This window comes from Rhynchophorus ferrugineus, unplaced genomic scaffold (assembly GCF_030347505.1).
Source record: "Rhynchophorus ferrugineus isolate W39M unplaced genomic scaffold, kcgeb_rfMv2 rfM1, whole genome shotgun sequence".
Lineage (NCBI taxonomy): Eukaryota > Metazoa > Arthropoda > Insecta > Coleoptera > Curculionidae > Rhynchophorus > Rhynchophorus ferrugineus.
In genome coordinates this window covers 15830754-15855086 of record NW_027472580.1, presented here as the reverse complement: position 1 = coordinate 15855086, position 24333 = coordinate 15830754, and the positions used below count along the sequence as shown (strand labels likewise).

The 24333-nt window shown below is 32.5% G+C and overlaps 1 protein-coding gene and 2 long non-coding RNA genes across 3 annotated transcripts in view; 1 reads left to right on the top strand and 2 right to left on the bottom strand.

Annotated features, from left to right (window-relative positions):
• The window catches only part of LOC143195283 (transducin beta-like protein 2), a 253458-nt gene extending 233698 nt beyond the window's left edge, over positions 1 to 19760 (top strand). Inside the window, exons 6-8 of the mRNA XM_076402325.1 lie at positions 16848 to 17039; positions 17107 to 17292; positions 19373 to 19760. Of these exons, the coding sequence (XP_076258440.1) occupies positions 16848 to 17039; positions 17107 to 17292; positions 19373 to 19593 (599 nt within the window). The 3' untranslated portion in view covers positions 19594 to 19760. The remainder of the gene's footprint in view (positions 1 to 16847; positions 17040 to 17106; positions 17293 to 19372) is intronic.
• A 1002-nt stretch (positions 19761 to 20762) lies between these two features.
• Positions 20763 to 22817, bottom strand: LOC143195317 (uncharacterized). The gene is made up of 3 exons (XR_013005515.1): positions 22643 to 22817; positions 21807 to 22026; positions 20763 to 21264 (listed from the first exon to the last, which is right to left on the bottom strand). It is a non-coding gene; the product is annotated as an uncharacterized LOC143195317 (long non-coding RNA).
• A 96-nt stretch (positions 22818 to 22913) lies between these two features.
• On the bottom strand, positions 22914 to 23441 carry LOC143195321 (uncharacterized). The gene is made up of 2 exons (XR_013005517.1): positions 23308 to 23441; positions 22914 to 23257 (listed from the first exon to the last, which is right to left on the bottom strand). It is a non-coding gene; the product is annotated as an uncharacterized LOC143195321 (long non-coding RNA).
• Between the last annotated feature and the right edge of the window lie 892 nt (positions 23442 to 24333).

Below are 24333 nucleotides of genomic sequence, written 5' to 3'. Positions count from 1 at the left end.
AGCTCATTTACTCAAATAAGTTTTTATTGTTAATTAATGTAAAACTCTTGTATCGATATTTTTTAATACTCAGTCTTATGTAAGTAGTTTAAACTATTTTCTGGTGGATTTGTATATTTCTAGGTAAGATAGATTGGTCTACCTTAATGTCTCGAAGATTTCCATCGATTTTCTTTATTATTTTCTTGTCGTAACGAGCGAACAACTTTCAATAAGTTTGCTCTATATTTTTCCTTTTTTGAAAGTAAAAAAGTAAAATATGAAGAAAATTACGTTCTGAGACATCCATTTTTAAAGCGCAATAATAAACTTAATTAGTGTTTGATTTGATGTATTTCTACTGCACTCTACATAAGTCTAAAACACGGCATTGTATTCGCCCACGTTTTTGTCCCTTCAACCTTCTGGTAGGTCTATCATTCGAGCAGTTGTAGCACTTCAACGTTTTTATGTTTCATTAATATAACTTGATTGATCTTTCGTAATTTTATTCGTTGACCGTTGGTACTCTTAGGTCTTTGTGGAGGTCCTATTTTCTGATATACCATGGAGCGTTAGCAATGCTGCGAAGAACATTTTTTTGATGAGTTTGTATCACATTGATGTTGGATTTATTTTTGCAATCCCATAGTTGAACACCGTATATCCACTCTGGCTTGAAAATTTGTTAAAATAATAACAATTTGTTGTGAAGTAATAATTGTTAGTGTCACCAATTACCATATTTTCTGAAACTTACATAAAGCTCTGCTCGTTTCTTTTTAACACGCTCTTTCCATTTGAATTTGGGAACAAATAATTAACGCTATCTTTAAATATGGAGTGTTTTATAGATTGTCGCCACTCGAAAGGACTACTACTAAGAATATGAGACTTGAATATTATCTGTTAGGAAGAAAATCTCCCAGTTTCTTCTTCTTGTTCGTCTTAATGCGACTTCTTCCGACCCGAAATTTCCTCCATAAATTAACCCAATTTTATAATATTCATAAAAAATTAACTCATGTCTCAATGCATATCTATAGATCCATATTAAAACTTACATATAGAACCGCAACTTACTATGTACGGGTAATTCAGATTTTCTTACAATTAACCAATATATTTTTCTAACATGTCAGTTGAAAAGCCCCGGAACTGACACATAGATGGTGCTGCTATAATTAAATCCATATGATTTTTAGTTAGCCCTAACCCTCAAAAGATGCGTGTATAAATTTAACAGCATTCGTATCATTAGTTTGTGAATTATAACATTTTTAATAAAGCAACTTTTGTTATTGTGAAAAAAATGGATAAAAAGGAATTTCGCGTGTTGATAAAATATTGCTTTTTGAAGGGAAATAATACAGTTGAAGCAAAAACTTGGCTTGATGCCGAGTTTCCGAGTGCATCAGGAAACTAAACCATCGAGGATTGGTATGCTAAGTTGAGCACCGAAGACGGAGAACGCAGTGGACGCCCAAAAGAGGTTGTTACCGAAAATATTTAAAAAATCCACAAAATGATTTTCAATGGCCTTAAATTGAAACTGAATAAAATAGCAGACACTCTAAAGATATCAACTGAACGTGTACATCATATGATTAATGAATATTTGGGTATGAGAAAACTCTGCGCAAAGCGTTGCAAAAGAGTTGATGATTCGGAGCAATATTTGAAGATGATCGAGCGTATTAAATCCGAGGTTTTGCGTCGATATGTGATAATTGATGAAACATAGCTCCATGATTTCACTCCGAAGTCCAATCGACAGTCATGCGTGTGGACTGCACACGATGAACTCTCTCCAAATCGTGGGAAAACGCAACAGTCGGCTAGCAAGGTTATGGCGTCTGTATTTTGGGATGCGTTTGAAAAAGGAAGGACCATCAAGAGAGACTATTACATAGCGTTATTGGGCCGTCTGCAGGACGAAATCACCTAAAAACAGCCGCATTTGAAGAAAAAGAAATGCACCGTGTCAAAAATCCTCGTCCTCATCCACCGTATTCTCCAGATCTGGCCCCCCAGAGACCATTTCCTATTCTCAGATCTCAAAAGAAAGCTCGCTGGAAAGAAATTTTCATTGAATGAGGAGGTGATCGCCGAAACTGATGCCTATTTTGAAGCAAAGGACAAATCGTACTACAAAAATGGTATGGAAAATTTGGAGGATCGCTATAATCAGTGTATCACCCTTGAAGGGAATTATGTTAAATAAAAAAAACCTATTTTTGCCAAAAAAAATGTTTTACTATGATAGGTTGAAGACTTTTCAATTGAGCTGTTATATTTCAATTGCAGTTCTTTTCTTTTTAAGGCGCTCCTTCCAATGAAATTTTATATCGAGGTTCATGTCAAGGTGTTACTATATGGGATGACATATAGCTTTTGAGGGTTAGGGCTAACTAAATAGCATATCGATTTAATTCTAGTAGTATGATCTATGTGTCAGTTCGGGAACTTTTCAAGTGACCTTTTAGAACAATATATTGGTTAATTGTAAGAAAATCTGATTTACCCGTACATAATAAGTTGCGGTTCATACGGAACCAAACGCAAATTTTAATATGGATCTATAGATATGCATTGAGACATGAGTTAATTATAAAATTGGGTATATGTATATATATGCTATATATTCATTGTTACTGTTGCCTGTGTATTTTTATTATAACTAATTTAATATGGATCAATTGACTGGCTATTATTCTTTAAGTCTTGGTCCAATTGTTTATTGTTACTCATTTGTTCACAAAAACAAAAATTGACAAAAAAAAACACTGTACTTACTCCTATTCACTATTTTAGTCATTTACGATTTAAATGTATGAAATAAATATGGGAATTACATAAGTTATTAACAATTACTTATCAAGTTATGAATAACTACACATAATTGTTTTACCATACTTTCGGTTTGTCACGTTAGTCATCTTCAAAGTTCATGTTTAGCTTATCCGACCAATTGTCGGGTATCAACCGCGAGAAGGAAGAAACCTTTCCACAATTTTAGCAATTCGTATTAACAATATTTTTTGTAAATGAACAAATATTATACCTTCAAGAACAAGTCATAAGTGCTAATAAATTGCTTAATATACGAATTTGAATTACACCGATTCAATGACAAAAATATATCCAATATGCAAATTTAAAAAAATATTCAGTTAAATCAAATATTATTGTAATTTAAGAATTATATATATTTATCTCTTTAAATTGTAAACATTCAAGCGTTTGTAAGTTAAGTATCAAGGACGTCTTTTAATGACACACACACATATATATATATATATATATATATATATATATATATATATATATATGTGTGTGTGTGTGTGTGTGTGTGTGTGTGTGTGTATCAGCTGATACGACCTCATTATCAGCTGTGAAACCTACTACAGAATACATGACTTATTATTTTTATTTTTACATTTCTTTTATATAGAACTATAATTCTCGGATTACAAGCTCAAGGCCATAAATTCCAGTCATCCAAACATTCGTTCAGTTTATTTTAGTCACTGTAATATTTGTTCCTATAGTCGCACTATCTGTTTTATCAGTTTATTTCTGAAGTGCATGTGCGTGCACTTGACATTGACAGATATGGTAATGTCAAATCTCCACTAAAAAATAGATTGTTTTGCTTGCGAACATCATTGAATGATATTGAAAAATTATTACATCAGTTTTGATTGGCAAATAATCCGAATGAAGATCATTTTTCTCTTTATCTTTAAATCGCATCACAATCACGTGTACTTTTAAAGAAATCATCGCAGAAAAAGTAACTTCTATACATAAGACCATAGCCAAGTGTTTCCATTCGGAGCCACCAGAGGACGCGACAAGCTAGGATATTTATAGCAAAAAATTTAAAACAGATTTTAATTTTTTTATTTATAATAACATACCTATAATCGGGAGAACAAATTGGATCTTACAGGCCTATTTCACTCCTGCCTGTGACATCAAAATTATTTGAGAAACTGCTGTTAAAATGTATTAAACCATATATAGAAATACCAGATTTCCAGTTTGGATTTCAAAATTACTACTCGACAGTCGACCAAGTGCACAGAGTAACAGCGGTTGTAGAAAAGGCATTCGAAGAAAAGAACTACTGTACTGCAATATTCCTGAACGTCTCACAAGCTTTTGACCGGATATGGCATATGGGATTAATCTACAAAATGAGCAAATTGCTACCGCGGAATTACCTTCTACTGCTGGAATTATATCTTCTCGAAAGAAAATATAGAGTCTCGCCTGAAGGGGCATTCTCAACATTTAAACCTATTTCGGCCGGAGTTCCACAGGGTAGTGTCATGGGACCACTCCTATATCCGTTCTATACTACTGGTATCCCAGCAACAGAAGAAACAGTATTTGGAACATTTGCCGACGATACAGTTATCATGGCAAATGATGTATCTCTGTCTTAGGCTGTAGAAAAAGTACAAACAGTGATCAACAAGATCTGCAAATGGACTAGGGACTGGAAAATACAGCTTAATAGCTCCAAATCTGGCCATATTAATTTTGCGTTGCGGCGAAATGACAAAAACCTAATTATACCACTTGACGGATTCCCGATTGCTCAAGCAGGATCAGCCAAATACCTCGGAACATATCTCGATGGTAGGTTAAACTGGCAACATGATGTTAGACATAAAGCAGAACAAATAAGACTCAAAGTCAATCAACTGTACTTGTTAGTCGGAAGATATTCTCAATTTGACCTAAAATCAACGAGATTGGTTCATCAGTCAATCATAAATCGAATTTAGACCTATGGGGTACAAATATTGGGTTGCACTAAGGCATCAAACCAACTAGTAGTCCGACGTACCCAAAACAAGGTTCTACGAATAATTACCAATGCTTATCGCTACGTAACCAATGAAGAGCTGCACAATGACCTCGAAAACAAATGGATGCACTATGGTTTATTAAAAATTCATATATTTATTTACAATACTCAAATTATTTCAGTTAGATGACAAAAAAATGGCGGCAGCTGATAGAATGCTTGAGTTTTATGAACCTTGAAAACCTAATATACTGAATACGAAAAATGATCTAACACATACATTTGACAAAATATCCCACTGGAATGTCAATTGAATATAAAAAAGAAAGACGTTATTAATTGGCACTACGATAAGATAAAAAAATGTTCAACTAGATGATTATAGAAATATTCACTGTAACCACACATATTAATAGGTCAAAAGCACTTTAAAATTTAATAGGCAGTTCATTCATTCAAATTATTTATAGGTGATATAATTCTGAAGTGTTTCCACGTTTGTGTTCATCTTTTAACACATCAACTTACGGTTGACTATTTTTTAATTTCATTTAGGACAAAAACAAAGTACGTAATATAATAAATGTTGAAAAATAACAATAATAACAGGTCAAATGGAAAGTCACCGGCCTGACACATAGATGGCGCTACTAGAATTAAGTCCATATGTTTTTTAGTTAGCCCTAACCCTCAAAAGATGCGTGTATAAATTTGACAGCTATCGGATCATTAGTGTGTGAATTATAAGATTTTGAGTGAAGCAACTATTGTTATTGTGAAAAAAATGGGTGAAAAGGAATTTCGCGTGTTGATAAATATTGCTTTTTGGAGGGAAAAAATACAGTTGAAGTAAAACATTTATTTGATGGCGTGTTTCTGGACACTGCCCCAGGAAAATCAACCATCAAGGATTGGTATGCTAAGTTTAGACGTGTTGAAATGGGCACCGAAGCCGTTCACCGTACGCAGTGGACGCCCAATAAGGGTGTTACCGATGCAAACATTTAAAAAATTCACAAAATGATTTTGAATGACCGTAAATTCGCTTTGGAGCAGTGTTTGACGATGTCAGGCGTAATAAATCAGAATTTTTGCGTCGACATGTGATAATAGATGAAACATGGCTCCATCATTTCACTCCGAAGTCCAATTGACAGTCATCCGAGTGCACACGATGAACCCTCTCGAAAGCGCGGGAAAACGCAACAGTCGGGTGGCAAGGTTATGGCGTCTGTATTGTGGGACGCGCATGGAATAATTTTCATTGACTACCTTGAAAAAGGATGGATCATCAACAGCGACTATTACATAGCGTTATTGGACCGTTTGAAGGACGAAATCGCCGAAAACGGCCGCATTTGATGAAAAAGAAAGTGCTGCTTCACCAAGACTATACACCATGTCACAATTCAGTGAAAGCGATGGCAATCCATGAATTCGAAATGCTCTATGGAAAGAAATGAAGAAGTGATCGCCTAAACTGAGGCTTATTTTGAAGCAAAGAACAAATAGTACTACAAAAATGGTATCGAAAAGTTGGAGGGTCGTTATAATCAGTGTATCACCCTTGAAGGGAATTATATTGAATAAAAAAAGCTAATTTGGCCAAAAAATGTTTTACTAAGGTAGGCCGAGGACTTTTCAATTGACCTGTTATAAATACTTGAAATATCGAAATATTCATCCGTGGCATTTCTTAACTTTCCATTTGATGAAAATCATTTTCGAAGTTTTGCATTAAACAACTAAATCAATATATTACAATAATATTCTCTGTTTATTCTGTTACCAGTTGTCTTTTTTTGTTTCGTAAAATGTTAATGTTAGGGTTGGTCTATATATATATATATATGCTTTGTACAGTTCCGTTTTCGCTTAGCTTGGTATTTAACTTAATAATAGAGAAGGACAAATTCATGGTTTTTCCAATTATGTCATTTATTTCTTTCTCCTGTCTTCCATTTCTATACCACTTAATCTATTTTTACATTTTACATGACTTTTTTTCGTGTTGCTTTTATTCATTATTATTCTATATTATCTTAGCATCGTGTTCCATATTCTAATTCATAATAACAAAAAGTCGTATTAAATAATAAACAAAATTATATTCAGAAATATAGTCAAAAATAAATTAATTCCCTCTAAAACATTGACTGACTGACTCAGTTTCATTTTTTTCACTTTTAGTGTTTCCGTTTTTGCTATTATTATAATATGAATCACCGAATATTATTAATGAATCTGTCTTTAAAATGACTATTAGTATTTGGTGTAGCTATAAATAGACTTATTTCCTGCGTAATAATCTGTAAGGATTTTTATAATTTTATATATTTGTGTATTAGTCATGTTTGAAGATGATAAAGAATTTTTTGTTGAATGATTCAATTTCTTTGCGATACACTATTTGCAATGTCGATTTTAAAATGTTTAAAATTAATTAATTCAGTTTTCGACTCCAATTATTCTCCAACAAAATGCTGCAAAATACTAATTTATAGAAACCATTACCTCTTCAATTGATCAAAATCCTTTTCCATGAAGAACATTTTTAAGATATAAGAAGTGGCAGAAGTCCAAAAAATCTCAATCAGACGAATAGCGATTTTGTCTGAGCATAATTTTTTTTTGTAAACCAAGGCTTTTTCACAAATATTCGCATCCAATTGGTTCAAAGGTTTCTGTATGAAACTAATTTGATTATTCTATATGTATAGAAATTTTCTACGAATTCTTTGTAGATCTCAAAAAACCGACGCTATACCTTCTTAGTCGATTGCTTAAGCTGAACTTACTTTGAAGTCAAATAATTGTGTTCACACCTCTATTTAGCTTATTATTTTGCTTCAAAGTGATGGTGGTAGATCTAGGTCTCATCTATAATAGCAAAACCTTGCGCAAAGTCTGTTTATCCCTTCTAAAACGGTTCAAAAGTTGCTGACGAAGTCGCTTTTGATTACAGTGTTGTTGGATCGTTAATATATACGACATTTATTTTAGAAATACGAAATTTCATTTAAATTATTGCGCACACTGCTGAGTATCTTAAATCACTCACTCCCTCTTTCTAGGGTAGTTTTTAGAGAATGTGGTCTATTGTTATGGGCGGTCTTCAAAATTTACTGGGCCACTTTTTCATTGCAAAAACCATTCTTTTTGAATGGGCAGATTCAGCTAACATTATCTAGATTTAACTAGCTTCTTTGACATGAATTTCCATACCATTCATCATACCATTGAAATATCTTTGAAAGAATTCGCACATTATTTGCATGATGCTCAATTTTTTACAAAAAATGTCATATAAACATAGAGGTTATAAATAATACGTCAAATTTATTTGTAAACAAAGAATGAATCGACAGATCAAATTTAAATTTTGGCATCGTGGTTCTGAAGTAAAGTATGGAATGGTATCTGTAAATTTTAGTTCTAAAACAACACCGGAAGTTAATTGTCATTGAAGATAATCAATTCATGATTGGGTAAAAACCTGGATCTATATCGCATATCAAATAAGGAAAAAAAGGATTACCGTTGTTTACGTTTTAAACGTTTATCTCGTTGATAGCTGAGTCATTCAATAAAGTCCAAAGGTAGAATATTTCAAACCCAAACCGACTGTACCAATTGCAATTGTGTTTCGGCCAAATATTAAACAAAAAATGGTTATTGCAACAAAACTCTTCAGCCAACTGGTCAATTGAAAAGTCCCCGGCCGATCATAGTAAATCACATTTTTTTGGCAAAATTAGTTGCTTTTATTCAATATAATTCCCTTCAAGGGTGATTATAGCGACCCTCCAACTTGTCGATACCATGTTTGTAGTATGATTTGTCCTTTGCTTCAAAATAGGCCTCAGTTTCGGCGATCACCTCTTTATTCGACGAAAATTTCTTCTCAGTGAGTATTCTTTTGAGATCCAATAACAGGAAGTAGTCTCTGGGGGCAGATCTGACACGGTGGATGAGGCAATTAGAAGCCCAATTCATGGATTTTTGCCATCGTTTTCACTGATTTGTGACACGTTGCATTGTCTTAGTGAAGCAGCACTTTCTTTTTCTTCAAATGCGGCCGTTTTTCGGCGATTTCGCCCTACGAACGGTTCCAATAACGCTATGTAATAGTCACTGTTGATGGTTCTTTCTTTTTCAATGTAGTCAGTGAAAATTATTCCATGCGCATCCCAAAACACAGACACCATAACCTTTCCAGCCGATTGTTACGTTTTCCCATGCTTTGGTGCGGGTTCATCGTGTGTAGCCCAGTCGGATGACTGTTGATTGGACTTCGAAATGAAATGATGGAGTCATGTTTCATCCATTGTCACATATCGACGCAAAAACTCGCGTTTATTATACTTGATCATCTTCAAACACTGCTCTGAATCATCAACTCGTCGTTGTTTTTGGTCCAAAGAGCTGGCGCGGCAACCACTTTACACAGAGCTTTATCATATCCGAATATTCGTGAATGATATAATGTGCACGTTCAGTTGATATTTTTAGAATGTCTGCTATTACATTCAATTTCAGTTTACGTTTCACCACGTCTAAAATTAGCATACCAATTGATGGTTGATTTTCCTGAGGCAGTGTCCGGAAACTCGGCATCAAGCCAAGTTTTTGCTTCAACATTATTTTTCCCTTCAAAAAGCAATATTTTATCAGCATGCGACATTCCTTTTTATCCATTTTTTTTCACAATAACAAAAGGTTCTTCACTCAAAATGCTATAATTCACAAACTAATGATCCAACAGCTATCAACTTTATACACGCAACTTTTGAGAGTTAGGGCTAACTAAAAAACATATGGATTTAATTCTAGTACCATCTATGTATCAGGTCTAGATATATAGGTCTAGATGTTAGTGGTCAGGATGTATGTCGTATATCATAAGTAGGTTTTGTTTGGCCATACACGCTAAACAGCAAGCTCCTGTCCAAATTCCAGTAGACTACTTTAGTTTACAGCAATTTCAGACTATATTTGATAGCCTTACATCCGAAACTGCCATGCCTGTGCCAGGAATCCATGAACTAGAAGTGTTTTTCAAAGCATGGATATTTCCTAATTGTATTTTTTAGGGTTAAGGGTCATTAAAGACTTCAATCCATCTTTGGTGACCTTACAGTTTCATATGCGATATGTTTGTCCGAATTCCGATTAACTAAACCAAAGAATGTTTCGAGTAACTGCGAATCGAATGCTAATCCAATATCAATCTATCTTCTAATGTTGATCAATAATATGATTCCTATTAAATGAATAAATTCAAAAGAGAACAACCTTATAATCTCCCCGGAATTCTAATAATTCCGTCAGTTATAAAATGAGAAGGATTCAAAACAACAAAAACTATTCAATTTACTTTCAAACTGTTTTATTTTACTAAACGAGCGACTGTTAAAGAGCAAAACTATACTAGGGGTTTAAATATATTCTAATTTAAACAAAGCCCCTATATGTAGATGTCTCACTCTATTCGCCGACAATGCTCCTTTCCACAAAATAAGCTCTTCAGAAGAATCTTAAACACTCCATGGTTTGTCAGAAATAATCAAATTCATAGGAAAACTGACACTCCAGAAATCAAGCACTTCATATCTCGATCATTCCACAAACAACAACTCAGCTTAATTTCTTCTGAAAACGCGCTTGTTCGCGAGCTGGTCGACATGTTGGGATTTTAGCACCGCATCACCGCTAAACAACCCCCCCCCCTTCCTTTTTTTCCAGGCTGAAACGATCTCATCCGTCGCTGCAGTCATAACTTTGCTCCCATACGACAGTATCCAGTACTGTGTTAACTCAAGTTCGCGAATCAGTAGAATCGCCGGGTACTCGTACCCAATAACGGCTGCCCGATCAGCGGATGCCATATCCCCAAATTTAATGCAGTAGCAGTAGCGATCCACATTGTGTCTACTGTGAAACGGTTTCGGTTTAGTGTATTGGTGTATTGGTAAGCCCAGAGGCAGTCCCACATAACCCGATCCAACTTGTCACTCCAGGGTAAGTCTCCGAGAACAAAAAAAGCTTCTTTCCACAGTTGTTCATATTATAATAATTCTTTTCCACTCCCTATATCAATTCGACGTCACTAAATATGTAATAATAGGAAAGAAGGTGTAATACTCTGCGACCCTTTTCTTCCAGCAACTTTTGTTGTCTTTACGCCATTTTTATTATCATGTTGCAATGAGTAGCCCAATGTTCCGTTTTGGAATATCCATATATTATTTAGGAATACAGAATTATATAAGGGATCTTCCTTAATTTAATTATATACTTTTAAAAATTGGATTTTTTTTAAATCAATGGATGTTCCATTAACCCTCTTCGTGGGTTATATTTAGACCATTTCAGACCCATGTCTCCTAACTGCGTTTGAAAGGATTGTCTATATTATTTATAGAATTAAATATTTCTGAGCATTCTGAGAATACGTCGCAGATTAACAGTTTCCTCTGAATTAACTGTATTAATCCGCTTCGCATGTGGACGGTTTCTCTTTGGTGAATCTAACATTATATTCTTCAGTTAGACACTGTAAGAGATTTTAGTCCCAATGCCCATACTAATATTCAGTGCTGTTGCGACATGATAAACTTAATGTTTAATAATATCAATACTTAAAACTTTCTAACGCATTTTACTGGCCAGAATGAATACCCATTATCTCGAACCAGTTCGAACTAACTGATTAGCAATCTGTTTGTGACTCTGACTGTTTATCGGCTTTGGCATTTTCAATCAGAGTAATCACAAATATTAAGCAACGATTTCAAATTCATTAAAACTAGCAAAGCGCCAAAACAACGTTTACCGTATTATAACTAATTATTATCATAGAGAAATAGAGATTTAACTTCATAGGAAATTTTAGCGAAATGTTTCGCGACGGCCAACATGTAGATGTCGCTGTCTTTAACATATTACTTGTTTTATTCGCTATGCTAAGATCCGCGACGGGATCTGATTAGTTCATTTCGTTCTAACAGTGTGGTTAGATTTTTATAACGTATATATTATTAAATAATTATTATATAAAATAATTATTATTTTATTTTATTAGTATATACAAGTCGGTAGTTGAAATGAATTCTCGTTCTAGGAAGTGTTGTGTGCCCGGATGCACGGATAGTGAGGAAATGCATCGTCGTTTTCCGTTAAAAAAGTATTCGGCGATCTTTAAGAAATGAGTAGAAAACATTAAAAATCCTAAACTGGTTCGGTTAAACATGAAACAGATTTATGATCGTTACCATATCAGACATTTTTGTGATACATTTAAACTTTCCTTTAAGTCCTTATGAACAATTTAGCGATGGTGAAAATAATACGAGCCCAGAATATATACAGATGGAAGTGGATCAAAATGAAAATGATGTAGAAGGTAAATTGAATGAGTCCGTCACATTTCTGTTTATAATTGTTACCATTAATTTTTAAACTGTCTTACTTTATTTGTAGTGCCTATTTCCATCGTTCCAGGCCCACAACCAGGGCATTCGAAGCAAGTATCATCCTTACCGTTAATTACCTGACTCTATAATTTCAGTCCAGATGTTCCTATACGAGCAAACAAAGTTTTACGTTGTACTGTAGTGTACATCTCAGGTTATTCAGTAAAACTTTTGAAAAAAGAAATTAACTGTGACATACAATTACGAATAAATCAGTAGACTCACAAATTGAGACTGATTCTATAGAGGCAAGACAATAGATCGTGCCCCAGACTACAACAATATTGTTTTATTGTACTGTCAGTAGGTCTTTGAGCTATGTCTTATTTTATTCAGTGATTTTACCACGTCGATAATATAATAACATTTTTGTCAAATGTTTTGAAGAAAAGTAAATTTAAAACCCTTCAACTGTACATTCCATAATAATATTTTGGATAAAATATTAAAAGTACTAACAAGGTGTGCTATATACCTTTGAGTAAAACAGGTAAACAGAATATTAAGAGCGAAAGACTCAAAGTTTGCTTTCAGTATAAGAAAACAAAAAGACAGAACTCTGATAGATCATATTAAATTGATGACACTAAGCAAATATGAAAAAGGAAAAAGACGGAATTATTTCAGAAAAAAATTGTTTTTTATTAAAATTTCATTGGTCAATTAAACGTGACGTCAAGGCTGTCACGTACCAAACATTACTAATGAGCCAATCAAATGTCTTCACAGTAAAATATTTTTCTTACAGGTGCCTATAATGGAGATTTAAATTGACCAATCAAATTACTTGAATGGCCCATTATGGCGCCCTGTGGATGTTGGGCAAAGCAAAACTTTGCGCCGGAGTCCCCTATTGAGTTGCATATCTATGACTCTGTGATTATTATCACATCATTATATTATAAAATTTAGAAGAATTTTACAATAAACACATTTGACAACAAAGGAAATGTTATAGGCTGATTCGGTTACATGTTCGGGCGCATCAGACAGCATTGTATCTATATTTAACTAGAATAAAATGATAAGGAAAAATACTATCTGATTTTAAAAATAATTTAGAAAATGCAATTGACAGTAAATTTGACGTCGTGATTACGTAGGTTCACTGTTATATTAGATGGACTATATTCAGGCTATAATTAAACATGAACAATGTGAAAGCATTAACACTTAACAATCAACGAATAAAATTTGACGCGTCTCAACAGAAGGTCTCTCAGAAAGGTGGAGAAAATTAATTACTTTAGATGCTGGCTGGGTTGGCGCAGTAATCAAGGCGATAGGGCGATCCTTCTGCTGTTGTGGTAGTGGCGAGTTCGAATCCTGCTGGGACCTGGTCGTAAATTTATGTTGACGATTGTTTATAATTGTGGTTGTCTTTAAGACAAGAATGCAAAATCCCAGAAGGAAAATAATCCCATCATGTTAGTGAACAATCTGGGTAGGAACTTATGTCTTCTGGGGTGATTTCTAAGTTCGATACTCGCCAGTCGGGTAGACTTAATGCCGAAGACCATGGACGATAGTGGTTCAGAACCCGTGTTAAGCACTAGGTTCAGTTCAGATAAATCCTGGTTTGTAAAAGGGAGACTCTAAAATAAAAAAAAAGATTATCGGAGAAGAATTTTCGAAAATGTATACTAGATTTAGGTTAGTAATTAAAAAACCTTTTTACAGAAAATATCATATACAAATGCCAAATTTTTTGAAAAAAAAATTAATAAAAATTTATTTTGAAACCAATGACAATTAATTATTAATTTTCACCAGCATAAAAACCAATAATAAGTATCTATTACAAGACGAATATATACATCAACACGATCTGTTTTTTTCTTCAGTAGTTTTACCACAAAATACTTCGTGAATTTCACATCTCACGAAAAAGGCAACGATTCTCGTTTTGGAATTATTATTGATGGCATCATCAAAGTACCGGTAAACGTATGATGTATTTCGTCATATTACATCTTGAAAGCTGAATCGTTACATCAAGTAAAATAATTAGGAAAAAAAACACTGCAGTTTAATTGTTGTGAATTTCCGTTTGCTCTGAAACTTTCGCGATATTTAACGACCAATAGATTGCCCAACGTATACCACAAATGATAGGTTTCAGTGGGACAATTTAGTAAAGGTGACTAGCATCTTTATAATTCACCGTGAGACTTATGGCTTTTATAAGTTTGTTTTTAAGCTGGTATTCTTATGTAGAGGTATTTTTTCAAGTGAAATAAACAAAACAAACAATTTTTGCTATCCATTTTTAATAGATGTTTATTAACGTTTAATGGATAAAAGTTTTTTAATGATTTTAAAGGTAAAATCGTCGACTTCGTGTGCGCATAAATTTTCGCATTTAGTTGATTCAAAGGGACTTTATAGAAAAGTAATTTTATTATTTTATAAGTATATACATTTTATCCGAACTCCTTTTTGAACTCAAAAACCGACACTATACCTTCTTAGGCGATTGCTTAACCTGAACTTGCTTTGAAACCAAACAGTTGTGTTCATACCATTCTTTAGATTATTGTTTTGATTTAAAATGATGGTGGTAGTTCAAGGTCTCATCTACAACAATAACACCTTGCACACAGTCTGGTTATCCTTTCTAAAACGGTCCAAAAGATGCTGTCAAAGTCGCTTTTGGATACAATGTTGTTAGATTGTTAACGTATACGACATTCATTTCAGGAATACAAAATTTCATTTAAATATTGCTCACAGTGCTTAGTGTCTTAAATCACGCTTTCCCTCTTTCTAGTACAATTTTTAGAGTATGTGGTCTGCGATTAATGGACGGTCTTCAAGGCTTGTAAGATCACTTTTCGATTCCAAAAACCATTATTATTGATAGCATCATAAAAGTACCGGTAAACATTATGTAATTCGTCATATTATATCTTGACAACTGAATCGTTATATCGAGTAAAATAATTACGAAAAAAAGTCGGAACTTTAATTGTGAATTTCCCTTTGCTCTGTTTGAAACTTTCGCGATATTTAACGACCAATAAGATGCTCAACGAATGCTACAAATGTTAGATTTCAGTGAGACAATTTAGTCAAGGTGACTAGCACCTTTATAATTCATCGTGATACTTATGCCTTTTATATCGTTATTTTTAAGGTTGTATTCTTGTCTAGAGGCATGCATTGAAATAAATAAAAGGAACAATATTTTTACTATCCGTTTTTTAACAGATTTTTTTTACCAGAATGTTTAAAGGATACATAAAAAAAGGGAAAAACAAGCTGATGAAGTAGAGTACCTCAAAAATTGGCGCATCCTCGTTGACGCAATTACAACCACCACTCAAGCACCTCCATGGTTCAGTCTGCACAGTGCAGGCTTCTGAAGTCCGTTTGACTTTTGATGGACTCACAAAATCTCGTCCATTACATTTAAGAATCCGAAATTGGAACTCATTCATCTATAGGACATTTTTCCAATTTTATGTGTTTAGCCCATCCCACCACTGGTTAGTCGGAGTTTTTTGGCTGCTACTCATACCAGCAGACAGTAAACAGTTGTAAATGAAACTGGATTATCAACTAACTTACAATTCGTCTTTACAATAATTTAAATTTGGGTATATATCTAGTAGGACCCATCAGCCCTATCTTAGTCTCTGGTGTAATAATGTTTATATATTAACACTGTTTTCAACTAAATGCACCTCTCTACACTACATAAGATCAAATGGTTTGATTCTTTTGAGTCTGTGACTTGTTATGGTATTATCCAAGAGATATAATATTTCGATATTGACATGATAACGAAGTCTCTACTCAAGCTATTCTTTTGATTTCCTGAGTAACAGTCGATGTATGGATGTAAGTAATCAGTCCTGTAGTTTCTAGGTGCATCTAAAATAGAAAAACTTTTAATATTTATATTACTTTACGCGGAACCAAATAGGTTTCAATACTTCTTTATATGATAACAATTTATTATGTACTAATATTTGTGATTTTCTTCTAATTAACCAATATATATTTCCTATATTCAAACAGCAGTTCTTTCGTTTTCATTTTTACATGTTCCTTCCAGCGAAGTTTTTCATAAAGATTCACTCCGAGATAACTTGGCGTTGTTGCTATATGAAATGATGCGTAGCATAATACTTTCGTTAATGTATAAGAATATATTTACATATACACGAAATTTCGACCTTTACTGCAGTTTGGCGTATAGAATATCCTTCTTAGCTCGAAGTACAGGGAGCAATCTAAGAGAAATGTATTTCCTTTTTCCATTTCATGCGCTTACTATAACTAATATAAGTGTAAACTGATATTTAAAATTCTAAGAAATCAATAATTCTTTGTAGGCATAACACAAGTGTGCTTCAAACACGTGTTTTTTTCCAAAATGAGATACAATTGATAAGAAACTAGTGATTTTTTTCATCATTGTTATAAGCACAGTCGTAAAAATAATAAACACCAATACCAACATGTTTATATATCTAAATATTTCATATAGGTTTTTTAATGTCAACTAAAAATAAAGTGTTGCGAAATTTTTAAATGGTAATGTATAATTACATTTATTTTTACAGGATTTACACCGGAAGCCAAAACTTGGGAAGTGATCTTCAATAAAACTGGAGAATTCAAAGAGGTGAAGCCTATAACACAACTAACATTGGGTGGACATACTTCTGGCATATATGATGTTGCCTTCGACGTCGACTCTTCTCATATGGCTACTGTATCCAAGGACGGAACATGGAGACTCTTTGATACTAATGGTATGTACTAAAACTATACAAATTCAAATACTCCGTACCTATATGTGTTCATCGATTTATTTTAAAGTGAACTATAAACAAGGACAAGATGCTAGATTGGAGAAAAGTGGAAAGTTCGAACTTGCAGGAAATTATGCATTAATCGCTTTGTCGCCAAATTCTGAAGTGTTGGTGATCGCTGCTGCTAACAACTTGCAGTTTTTTTCAACTTTTACTGGCGTATTGGATAATACGATTGAAGAACTTTCCGAAGGTAAGCAAATATTATTATCAATCTCGTCATCAATCAATCGCTCGTCAGTTAGCTAGATAGATGATTAACTCTTAGAATTCGCCTTATATTAAGCCTTAATATGTAAGTAATCTTGGATGTAAACATTATTACTGTCGTTCATATTCTAATACAAACGAAATATACTTGCTTATAATAAATATACTTGTCACCACCACCTGAAAAAATTACCACTTTCACGACACATCTAGGACAATAACATGTCTATTTAAGATCATTATTAACAGGCCAATTGAAAAGTCCCCGGCCTACCATAGTAAAACACTTTTTTTGGCGCAATTAGTTTTTTTTATTCAACATAATTCCCTTCAAGGGTGATTATAGCGGCCCTCCAACCTGTCGATACCATTTTTGTAGTATGATTTGCCCTTTGCTTCAAAATAGGCCTCAGTTTCGGCCATCACCTCTTTATTCGACGAAAATTTCTTCTCAGCGAGTATTCTTTTCAGATCTAAGAACAGAAAGTAGTCGCTGTGGCAGATCTGGAGAATACGGTGGATGAGGAAGCAATTCGAAGCCCAATTAATGGATGTTTGTCATCGTTTCCACTAACTTGTGACACGGTGCATTGTCTTGGTGAAGCAGCACTTTCTTTTTTTCCAAATGCGGTCGTTTTTCGGCGATTTCGTCCTACAAGCGGTTCAATAACGCTATATAATAGTCGATTTTGATGGTCCTTCCTTTTTCAAGGTAGCCAATAAAAATTATTCCATGCGCATCCCAAAATACAAACGCCATAACCTTGCCAGCCGACTGTTGAGTTTTCCCACGCTTTGGAGCGGGTTCATCGTGTGCAGTCCATTTGGACGACTGTCGATTGGACTTCGGAGTGAAATGATGGAGCCATATTTCATCCATTCTCACATATTGACGCAAAAACTCGGGTTTATTACGCTTGATCATCTTCAAATACTGCTCCGAATCATCAACTCGTCGTTGTTTTTGGTCAAAAGTGGCGCCCACCTTGCACAGAGCTTTCTAATACCCAAATATTCCTGAATGATATGATGTACACTTTCAGTTGATATTTTTAGATGTCTGTTATTTCATTCAATTTGAATTTATGGTGATTCAAAATTATTTTGTGGATTTTTTAATTGTTTTCGTCGGTAACAACCTCTTTTGGGCGTCCACTGCGTTCACCGTTTTCGGTGCTCATTTCACCACGTCTAAACTTAGCATACCAATCCTTGATGGTTGATTTTCCTGGGGCAGTGTCCGGAAACTCGGCATCAAGCCAAGTTTTTGCTTCCACTGTATTTTTTTCTTTCAAAAAACAATATTTTATCAACACGCGAAATTCCTTTTTATCCATTTTATTCACAATAACAAAAGTTGCTTCACTCAAAATGCTATAGTTCACAAACTAATGATCCGACAGCTCTAATTTATACATGCATCTTTTGAGGGTTAGGGCTAATTAAAAAACATATTGATTTAATTCTAGTAGCGCCATCTATGTGTCAATTTACCTGTTATGATACCTTTTCAATTAACCTGTTATATATATATTGAATCACTAGCAAGATGCAATTTGTTCAGATATGTATACAAAATCAAATATATATCAGATCCATTGACATAGTTCTGTTTTTAAATAATTCTCTTGGAATACTCATCTAAAATATTTTAATGACAATTTTTAATAAAAATTTGTTTTTCAGTCGTAGTTCATGGTTTACCAGGAGGCTGCTCAAATGAATATAATAACGATAAATAACAATGATTAATAAATTACAATTACAAAAACAACAATACAGTGCAATCGAATATTTTTGGTTTGATCTTTATCAATAAGAGTATAAATACTGTTAAAAGTAAAATGTTAGCTTTAAACTCTCATCTTTTTGTCATGAAAGAAAAATATTTCCCTGAGTCTCTTCATAAAATAACAAATATAATGAATGTATTTATGATTGCAATTACTACATTTGTGCAAAATATTCATTTTATATAAATTCTAATTTATATAAGAAATATGATTTTCCATTCAACGGTATATTATAATGAAAAAACTAACATGTTATAATTTGTGTTTTAGGTCCCATTACTGCCTTGATGTTTGACTCAACCGGGAAATATTTATTTGTCGCTGCGGATAAGCAAATTCGTGTGTTCCACAATGTCACTGGCTACCGCTGTGGCATCATGAGAGCCAAAGAAAAATTAAAAGAACATCAGACTTCTGCTACCAAAGAGCGCCTTCACCAGTTGATCAAGGAGTCCGAGGATTTCTTAGTCAATATGGGAGAAACAGTGTAACTGTAATGTAGACGTCCATTGCTGTTACTTGTTTTGTATTCATTTAATATGTTTCCATTTTATATGTTATATTGAAACAGAACGTGTAATATCAAAAGGACTCTATTTTTGTAACCGTTATCATTCCATTGATTTTGAAGGTTTTAATAAAGAAATTTTCTACTTTATTCTTAGTATTTTAATTACACCTTTTGTTGATACATATGGTCGTTCCTAGCATACTAATTAATACATGAATAAAATCAGTCTAGCATAACATAAAATAAATCATAATGAAATCTTGTAGTTGATGAATATAAACAATAATTCAAAGAAGTATCCAGAAAACGTTGTTCTTGCATATATCATATAAATGTTAATTTACATCTAAATAAAAGTAATTATTTAGCTGAACAGTTGAGATTTTTAATCGTTTATTATATCTATATTTGGTCTTTTGTATGGCTAGCATTAATACTGTTATTTTTGCATATGTAACTCATTATACAGAACGGTAAGAGTATTTACTTAAAATAAGTTTGGTTTATGATATTAATCATATACAGGATCAATGATTTAATGACCTGGCGATGGAATGAATGTTTATAATTTTTTTAATGTAATATGAAGATGTCTTGGCTTCGATACATGCCTATTATATGCATATATTTACATTATGCTATTACCAATTGTTGTATCTTCTATGCTGGAGGTAGTATGTGCAGCTCCCATACTATGACCCATCTTCTCTATGTTTGGAAAAAATTTAAATATTTTTGTTGACCTCTCTTAGTGCTTTTCCTCCCCTTCATCAACTGGTAATTTTTTATTGTTCACCATCCAACCAACTCAACACTAAATTTAAAACCTCATTTACCAGCAAATAATTGAATAGTGGAACTCATTTGCTAGAGTAATAGAATAGAGTTTTTCAATAACAGTGCCTAGCACATCCAGACCTATATATAAGCGGTAAAATCAAAAATGTAATTGTTTAAACCCCCGTGGGTTTACGTTATCGTAAGAAGGTGCAGACATCGATCTGCCCTTATTGAAAAACCCTGTACCCACAGTAGAAGTTAAACCTGTTTTAGATGATAATGCTTTAAATTAAAAAGGGCCCTAAAGATTATTTTCACGTAAGGGCAAATATTGCTTGCCTAAAATTTAACAATCAATAAGACACTATATATTTAAAAAATAAATATATTTATAAGTAATATTAAAAATTTAAAGAACAACGTAATTAATTTTAATAAAAATATACAGTAGTTTATGTGCATGATTTAGGTTTTACATACGTAATCAAATTGTATATTTGAAAAGTTAATAATCAATGTGTACTGCAAACTCATATTGAAAAATGAAAACAAATAACAAAGTTATAATTATCTAATGAAAATACACTTAATATAATATTTAAATCACTTCTACATACAATTATTATATATTTTCCCTTTCTCTGTATTATATTCACTTAGCCAGTGAAAATAGGGTAATAATTAATTCGGTCTTATTAAATAATATGCAACAATTAAGACGCCAATTACGGCATATTACTTGAATGATTATGGCTATCCATGTTTGGACTTAATTTCAATCTTTCCTGTAAATAATAAGGCCAAAAATATGGCCACCCCAACAATTATCAACAGGATTACCAGGCATATTGTTCTTGTAACGCACGATAATCTGAAAATAAAAGTAACTATTAAAAAAATGTAATAGTCCCGTTTCTAATTTTCGACTTGTAAATCGAGACACAAATAAGGATGATGTCGCTAAAATTTTATTTCAATCAAGTGTGAAAACTAAAACTAAATTTAAACACTAGGTTGACGACATTTTAAAGTATTTTGTGCTTGACACTAAATTTTTAACAACATAATAAATTACATAAGGATTAAAAAATATATTTTCTTTACATGCCATAGTGAGATTACTAGGAAAATACGTTTTATTGATTTATAGTAACACGATTACTTATACATATCTCGCTCATATGACGCAGGAATGTATGTAACAGGTTGATTTTTATTAATTTGCTAATATAAAGAAATAATCCATACCCTCATCGGACTTATGAATACATTTAGCAAACAAATATATAAATAAAAACAACTGTGACTAGTAAATTCCCCAGAGTATATATATATATATATATATATATATATATATATATATATATATAGATTTTTAAATTAACAATTAATTACTGATTAATTAATACTTACGCGTCACATATCCAGCAACATACCATGTTAAAGGTAAGTTGTTGTTCGGCACAATAACAATCTAATTAACGTACTATGTCAAGCATAACTATCCACGACAATGCTAGTGGATTTTCTCTTAGCCTTGATCAAAACTGAATAGTAGATTGTTAGTATACAGGAAATTTTGTTGCTTCACTTTCGGCTAATTGATCCATGTAGGGATATTTTAAATGTTTATCTGAAATCATTAGTCATAAGAGATATTGAACGTTAAACAATCGTAAAAAAACTTCATACTGAGAGACATCTTTGCTAACGGATCGTAATTTTAGGACAAGTTTGTTAATTAGAAAACTTGAATCATTACTAAATGTAATTTGAATATAAAGCCATATTCCATTTTATTTTATTCATAATTATTTTATGCCCTTAATTTTTTATCATTATAAAATAAATTGACTATTACTTTAAGACTAATAATTATAAATACAGAGAAACCATGATTATAAATAATAAATATATAAATGTCTTAATACAACCATTGTCCATCTGGCTTGTGTATAAGAATAGAGTTTGAAATATTTTTAAAAATCAAGTTTAAAGAGTCTCTGATAGGTTGGATTTTCCCACGAATATATTTTTAAACGTTTCTACTTAGGAGATAAGCTTTTATTATTATTGTTGCCAATGGAACCTTTGTAATAATTTTAATTTAATTGTTTTAAGTGTTTTTTGTTTCTGTGAAATGTTTACTTTATGATAATACTTATAATGGACGTTCTTTGTATCGATATATATTGATTACGTTCTTAAAGAGGTTAAACTTTAAATTATTATATTATAATTAAGCTTACCTTAATAATTTAATGAACAAAGGTTAATTTAAACTATATAAGCACACTGCACTGTAACCACAAAATATAGAGAGTATTCTCTATGTTTAGTGACTTCTGTTCCATAGAAAAAATCTATTCATTACGAGATTTATCACAGGTTATACGTTCTCCCAGATCTGACACTGTTATTGTCTGTAGTGGTCATTCTCGTTGAGCAGGTTAAAATTAGATTTAATGATAGTCTGACGCGGAAGCAATAAGCTCATTAAATGTTCAATATAAACCCAAGTTTCATGAAAATCCTAGTATATTTACATTATCACATGGTAGAAAAATCGATATTGTATGTATACAAACGTACTGTAAATAGACTAAACATAGAATAATTTAAGCTATGTGTTTTACTGGTTATCTATACTAACGTAAACAAAAAATGTAAGGTTGATTTAAAACTAATAAAATAAAATTATATACAGTTTCAAACATTTTAATAAAAAATATCTTTGTTAAGACCAAAGTTTAAAATAAAATTATATCTAACTAAGCAGGATTTTGCCTGAATACAACAGAGCAATGAATATTCCTACAGCTGCTGCAATTACAATAACCACAACAATTATAATAGCAGATACACTAAAATATAAAAAAGTCAGATCCAAAAATTAAAAGAAACATCTACTTACATTTTAGATCCCATGATATAAATTGTACACTCATTAATCAATAAAAAATTGCAATATATTTTATTTTATAAGTGTTTATGATTTTTGTTGTATTAATGCCATCCTTATCTTAATTCAGTAAAAACGACCACTTCACGATATTTCAAGAGATATTGACGCACGTATGTCGAAATTGAGGTAACTAAGATATATATAAAATTGAAATTCCAAAATGTTTGTTGAAAATGAAAATGTTTAGTAGTGTAACTATATAAAGTAGAAAACTAATTTAATAGAGCCAAAATAGAACAAACGAATATCTTGAGCGTAATATTATTATTTTTTATATATATTATATATCAAACAAAAACAACGCGGACTCTATTGGCATGTCTAACACAAATTGAAGTTATCCTTAGATAACAAGATAGTGTTATACCAATCATTATTTAGGTCAATTTGGTCCTATCGAATTAACTTATAGGGCCTTCTAACAAACATAGTATACTAATGCTATCATTTAACGCTTCCAAGATACTGTTCGACAATCGATACTGCAATCGAAGTCCTTCGTCTCTAATGAAGCCATACCCCGTGATATTCATTTGAAACCCATAAGTACTCCAAAAGAGTGCAGGTGCACCCCAGTGTGTTTGTTAATCTGTTAAATTTGCGACATGACGAAGACTTTTGAAGCCCTCGGACATTAATGGACAGATGCAGAGTTTAGAGGAAGATTTGGAATAACATATTTTACATAGCAGATTATTTATTGAAGTGATTTCCTACACGTCATATAAATAATAATTATCATAACAAATACTTATTGCCTACTGAGATTGTTGAACCTAATAAGGGTAATAAAAAACCATTTTGTTTAGCTTCGCCAATAGAAGAGCCAAGATTTTGCTTGGGAGTGTTCAATCCCCTTTGAAAGTAGGATTGTTATCAATATGAATGCAAAAAGAAGTTTTTTAAATTCGGCCTCATATTTATAATATAAAAGAAAGTTTAGCTCCGTCAAATCATGATATTTTGATAGCCAAT